The sequence below is a fragment of the Nycticebus coucang genome, chromosome 14 (assembly GCF_027406575.1).
Source record: "Nycticebus coucang isolate mNycCou1 chromosome 14, mNycCou1.pri, whole genome shotgun sequence".
Lineage (NCBI taxonomy): Eukaryota > Metazoa > Chordata > Mammalia > Primates > Lorisidae > Nycticebus > Nycticebus coucang.
In genome coordinates this window covers 62,325,963-62,332,208 of record NC_069793.1, presented here as the reverse complement: position 1 = coordinate 62,332,208, position 6,246 = coordinate 62,325,963, and the positions used below count along the sequence as shown (strand labels likewise).

At 36.4% G+C, this 6,246-nt stretch overlaps 2 protein-coding genes across 2 annotated transcripts; one reads left to right on the top strand and one right to left on the bottom strand.

The window, feature by feature from the left end:
- The first annotated feature begins 230 nt into the window (after positions 1-230).
- Positions 231-1,187, top strand: LOC128564476 (olfactory receptor 51G2-like). Its single transcript, XM_053559942.1, has one exon. It carries the CDS (start codon positions 231-233, stop codon positions 1,185-1,187), a length of 957 nt encoding a protein of 318 aa, XP_053415917.1.
- Positions 1,188-4,173: 2,986 nt separating this feature from the next.
- LOC128564475 (olfactory receptor 51I2-like) lies at positions 4,174-5,118 on the bottom strand. Its single transcript, XM_053559941.1, has one exon. The coding sequence runs from the start codon at positions 5,116-5,118 to the stop codon at positions 4,174-4,176; it is 945 nt and encodes a 314-aa protein (XP_053415916.1).
- Between the last annotated feature and the right edge of the window lie 1,128 nt (positions 5,119-6,246).

Genomic DNA, 6,246 nt, shown 5'->3' with positions numbered 1-6,246 from the left:
ATGTTGAACCCTTTGTCAAATACTTAGTTACTGTCCAAATATCAAAAGAACCTACAGGCATTATAAAGCTAAGAGTGTAAATTCAGTTTTGAGTTCTCCATATCCTAATTTTATAAGTCCAGGCATAAACAAAATTTTTACTTCTAATTTTTTTTCACCTTCCCTAACATTTAATTTTTCTTTTGTAGGTCTGCAAGCATCCTTGACTAAAGCCCTACCTACACTTCACCATGTTGGCATTTAATAACACCTTTCCTAATTGGCCCACTTTTTCCTTCATTGGCATTCCTGGTCTGGAGACTGCACATACATGGATCTCTGTCCCCTTTTTTCTCCTGTACCTCATGGCCATTGTGGGTAATGTTCTTCTCTTCATCCTAGTTAAAACTGAACAGAATCTCCATGAACCCCAGTTCTATTTCTTGGCCATCTTAGCCCTTACTGACCTAGGCCTTTCATTGTCCACAATGCCTAGTGTCTTGGCTATCTTCTGGTTCGATATCCGCCACATTGGCCTGGATGCCTGCCTGACCCAAATGTTCTTCATCCACACCCTGTCCTCAGTAGAATCAGGTGTCCTGGTAGCGATGGCTTTTGACTGCTTGGTTCCTATCTGTGCTCCACTCAACTATACCAGAATCCTGACCCACTACATGGTTGCCTGCCTTAGTGGGGCTGCCTTCATACGAGGTGCCAGTCTAATGATTCCTCTGCCTTTTTTCCTCAGGACCTTTCCTTTCTGTGGGGCCAATGTCCTCTCACACTCTTATTGTTACTACCCAGATATGCTGAACTTGGCCTGTGGGGATGTCACTTTCAGCAGTGTCTATGGATTGGTCTGTGTGCTGTGCACATTTGCAGTGGATGCTGTCTTCATCCTAGCTTCATACACAAAGATTCTGAGCACTATCATGAAACTGGGAATCCGAGACAGAAACTGGAGATCACTGCACACCTGTGTCTGTCACCTCTGCACAGTGCTTGTGTTTTACCTGCCGCTCATCAGCCTCGCAGTACTACATCATTACACACAGGAAACCTCCCCAATTTTATATACCACCATGAGCAATGCCTACCTCCTCATGACACCACTGCTAAATCCTGTGGTCTATAGTCTCAAATCCCAGCAAGTCCAGGCTGCCCTGCGCAAGCGATTATGGGTACAACGTGTGGTTGCTGGAGAATGAGATTTTTTTGTCTAACTTAGAAGGTGAATCAATTTAAAAAAATGCTGTTCAGGATCTACTATGTGTCCAATAGTATAGTAGGTACTATTAATGTAAAAAAAAAAAAAAAAAACAAGTATCAGGTCCTTTCCTCAAGAAGCACTTACTCTAAGTAAGGAGGGAAGGAGAGGCCAAATGCTTACATAAGTGATCCTAACTGTGACCAAGCATCAATGGGTGCTTGGTAGCAACAAGGAAATGCCCATGGGAGAATGAGCTCAATGTTGTTGGTGTCTGAACTGGATGAAAATCACATTTCCCCAGCTGCTTACTTGGGGGATCTTACTCTGAACTGTAACGTATCTATGAGGCACTGATTTTATAGAGAAACCAAGATGTCACCTGATTCTTGATTTCCAATGTTACATAAGCTGGGGAATTAAAAATTAAAAATTAGTAATAAATTTATGACTGTATATTTGATATTTCTATCTCTTATAGTTGAATATTGGGTAATATTCTGAGCATTGTAAATATTAGCAACAGATAAAGGGGAAGTCTGAAAAGAAATAATATATAAAAATCTGATAAATTGTTTTTCTTACCCAATTTGTCACTTCATTCAGAATTCACACTTCATTTAGACTTGGTTTTGTTTTCAATTTCATCTTGAGAATAGATTTAGCTATATACTGACCTCTGATATAAGAGGAAAAATAAAGTGGTCTATTATCTTTCAGGGACAACTCTTTAAAATTTAGAGTATAAGCAAATGAAGAGTCCTTTGATCAAGTTCAGAGAAAGTAAAAGAGAAAGACTTCACTGTTCATGGTGATAAATAAATATGTGGTAGTATTAGCAGGAGTTTGAATCTGCTTTAAGAAAATTCTGAAAGGATTCATTTCTAAATGACAACTCAAGTAATCGATAAGAAAAAAGATTTTTAAAATCTGACTGACACATATAATAGGCAAAAGAGTAATGCAGAAGACATAAATAGAATATTCACATAACTTACATTCTACTATTGAAAATAATAGAACACTTAACCAGGTAATACAATATAGTTAGTGGGGATGGGGATTCATGTGAGTTTCTATATGAATGTAGAGAAAAATAAGTCAAAGAGGCCTGGGATTGCCAAGTATTACCTAGAAGACTGATGGTCCATGAACAAATATTATGCAAACTTAAAAACTATCTCAATTTAAAAAGTATGACCTTAGGTGTGACCTATTATCTATTAACATGATGGAGGGGATTAAAAATCTTTCTGAAGAAGTATGTTATTTGCTCTCAGTGAGAGATGACTTCAGAAGTATAATAAACATTCTCAAAAAGTAAAATATAATTCTAAATAAAGTCTAGCTCTGAAATTGTTCCTCCATATTTTAAGGCCTAAGGTAATAATTTTCTTTATGGTGAGTCTTTCTGATCAGTAGCCTCTTGACTGACTTCCCCAAAATGTCTGTAGGGAACTGGGGGCCTTTATTGCCTTTCCATTTTTTTTTTTTTTTTGAGGACACCAAACAGTTTTCCCTTGAGGAACTCCTGACTTCTCTGTATAGGTTGGGTGAGTTCAATAATATTAATATTCTAAAAAAATCACCGTGTTCTTTCAGCTACAAAGATTAAAAATAAAATAAAATCTTTTTACCTTGATGTTTTATGCTAGAAACAGTTTTATGCTATAATACAAAAAATTTTCCTTTCTATTTGTATTATAGAAGGTACAAATAGAATGTACTTATAATCATCATCTTTTTAGTTGCATGGAAGCTAATGATTATTTAGATTATAAGAAAATGAGTATCACCCAAAGAGAAGCAAAAAGGAGAGACTGCTTCAGAAGAAAAAGAGAAAACTATTAATAGGATTGAATCCTTAACACTGTATTTCATTTCCTGAAATACTTCCTTTGAAATGATATTTTCATTTCTTTTTACATATAAATGAAATAGGTTCTGTTTAGATGAATTGGCTCACTCATTAAATTCCACTTTACAACAACACAAATATCACTCAGTAAGCCATAACTCTCTAACTGTTGGTATTTGTATCTGAGTTGATGTCTCCTAAAGAATGGCATATAGTTAATGCTCAGAATAATTGTATAAAGTTGTAAAATAAGAAAGAATAAAGGAAGGAAAAAGGACCAAAGATGAATAATAAGTATAATGTATGACTATTGAATGAAAAGCTTAATGATTAATAATTTAATACTTAATTACTAAGTCCTTTCTTATAAAAGAGATATCCTTATAAATCCCTTTTCACTACTGGCTAAATTAAAGTAACAGATCCTGGGTCACTATGTTTTTCCAGACAACATAGCAGAGAAGAGTCCTGCTTTTAGCTTAATTGATATATTCTGATCTTCAACTAAATGGAAAATTAGATTTAATACAACCTGAGCAAATAATTTACATATAACATAGATGGTAAATTTCAGGTGCACTGCTTGTTGTATTTTTGACTTAATCTCTCACTTAATTTTTATGTTAGATGAGGCTTACACTTACATTGGGATTGTTTCATAATAATAACTATAAAATGTAAACAGATTTAAATTAAAATTATGAGAAATAACTCTTTTATTGCACTTAAAATGTCTTCTCTGTCATATTTCATTTCCCCAATGATAATAATTACCTATAGTAAAATAAAAATGTTATTTTTAATTAGTTTTTATCCATGTAATCATAAATGAGGAGTTCTCATGTAGGAAATTCTTGTAAGACTATTTGAATTGAAAAGGGTGCCCATAGTTAACTAGGTTACATGAACTTTAGAAATAAGACACATAAAATAAGACACAGTAAATATATTTCCTGATCTACTGCAAGAGAATGCCCTATATCCAGAAAAGTAGTAGTAAAATTATGCAGAGATGGGCCAAAGAGACTACTTCAGCACACAGGAAAATAATGTCTATTCTTCCTTTTTCTTTTTTTTTTCAATATTCCCAAAACCTTGAAATCAGTTCCTCAGAGATCCACTCTTTATTTCATGTTCCCTTAAATGCAAACAATCTATATAGCACACTTCTAATCTGTTTTGTTTTCATACTATACACCAATGGATTGAGCACTGGTGTGAGAAAGAGGAAAATATTGGACATGGTGACATGGGGGAGAGGGGAGTGGTACCTGCCTATCCTGTGGATTAGGGCTAAGGCAATGAGTGGAACATAGAAAATGAGGACAGTGAGAACATGGGAGACACACGTGTTGAGTGCCTTAAGACGTCCCTCCCTGGAAGCAATTCCCAGGACTGTCTTCAAGATTAGAGCATAAGACAGAACAATAAAAATAGAATCAACACCAAAAGAGCAGAGGACCAATGCCAGCCCATAGATGATATTGATGCGAATAGACCCACATGCTAGCTTCATCACATCAGGGTGGAAGCAGAACGAATGGGACAGGACAATGTTCTTACAGAATGGAAGCCGTTTGAGCAGGATGGGCAAGGGGGCCATCAGTGTCACTCCCCGAGCCGTGGCAGCCAATCCCATCTGAGCAATGCGGGAGCGGGTCAGGATCACAGTGTAGCAAAGTGGGTTGTGTATGGCCACAAAGCGGTCAAAGGCCATAGCCAGCAGGATGGCTGACTCCATGGAAGAGAAGGTATGGATAAAGAACATCTGTGCCAAGCAGCCATGGAACTCAATCTCTCGGTGGTTGAAGAGAAAGACATTAAGTACAGTGGGCAGTGTAGAGGCTGACATGCCTGTGTCAGTGGCTGCCAACATAGACAAGAATACGTACTGAGGCTCATGAAGGCTGGGATTCTTGTGTACTATGTGAATAATGATGCTGTTCCCCAAGATGGCAATCACATACATGATGCTTAATGGAATGGAGATCCAGATATGAGCATCCTCAAACCCTGGGATCCCCGAAAGGAGGAAGAAGGGTGGCTGGTAGTGGCTGTCATTGAGCACAGACATGTTGATTAAACCTAAATAAAAAAGAACATGAGTGGGAATGACAAACAGTAAATTCAATTCAATTTCATTCAATGGTCCAATAGAGTCTAGAGATGAAGGCAAACAAAATATCTGTTGTATACAGAGGAAATTGAATAGAATAAAATCAGTTTAATTAAAAAAAGCTTATATGAGAAATTGTTTTCGGTGATTTATAACTGCTATCTTGTAGGAAGTTGTGTAGACATAATGGTAGCCACCAAGTACTATAATGGATAAACTATGCCAAAGAATTTTGAACAGAAGTTCTCAAAGAACAAATTAAGATTCACAAATCACATCATTCATTCATCAATTTAAAACACTCAGTGAAAAGCAGAGAGACAAAGAGTAGATTAGTTAACACATTAGAATAGTGAGCAGGTATGTAACATGGCCCACAGGATACAACCCCTGGATACACAGTATCCATAGTCTTTGTTGTTGTGCTGACGGTGTGGTCAGAAGCACCAGAGTTAAGGTTAAAGCAAGAGGATCCCAGCAAGGTATCTGGGGTCAACATTCCACCTGCTCTGTCAGACCAGAGCATTACATATGCATTACCACAGGTCTAATTCATCAATAAGACAGCTGAACACCTATGAGTTTCACCTGTATTTCTTATGCTGCAAACACATGGGGTCAGAATAAAACTACAGTGGTGTCATTAATTGTTATGTATTACATGGATCATTATGAAAGTTTTGGAATACACTAAAATCAAAAAACATAAAATCCATGAGGCTGGAAACAAATGATGCCTTACTAGGCAAACATTAGTTTGTATCAAAACTTTCAGAGTGGCCCATGTAGGTAGAGTACACCATGGCTGTCATGTTACAAGTGGCATTACCATACTTTAGGACTTACTTATTTAACCTCTTTCTTTTAATCTATAAATGACACTTTTGTTTGTTCTATTATATATTTCATGCATCTCTGATTAACATCACCTTTCTCAGTCCTAACATGTTCTACAGCTTACCTACTATCTATAATTACCATAAATTATAATGTTGCTTTTGTTTTACTATTTGTTTGCTCTTTACATCTATAGTTAACAAATGCCATGCATTTTACATGTATAGCATAAAATCGTAGTTTATTCTC

Excerpts from the sequence above, each read along its gene's own strand:
- LOC128564475 (XM_053559941.1), bottom strand. The coding sequence starts at position 5,118 with ATGTCTGTGCTCAATGACAGCCACTACCAGCCACCCTTCTTCCTCCTT.
- LOC128564476 (XM_053559942.1), top strand. The coding sequence starts at position 231 with ATGTTGGCATTTAATAACACCTTTCCTAATTGGCCCACTTTTTCCTTC.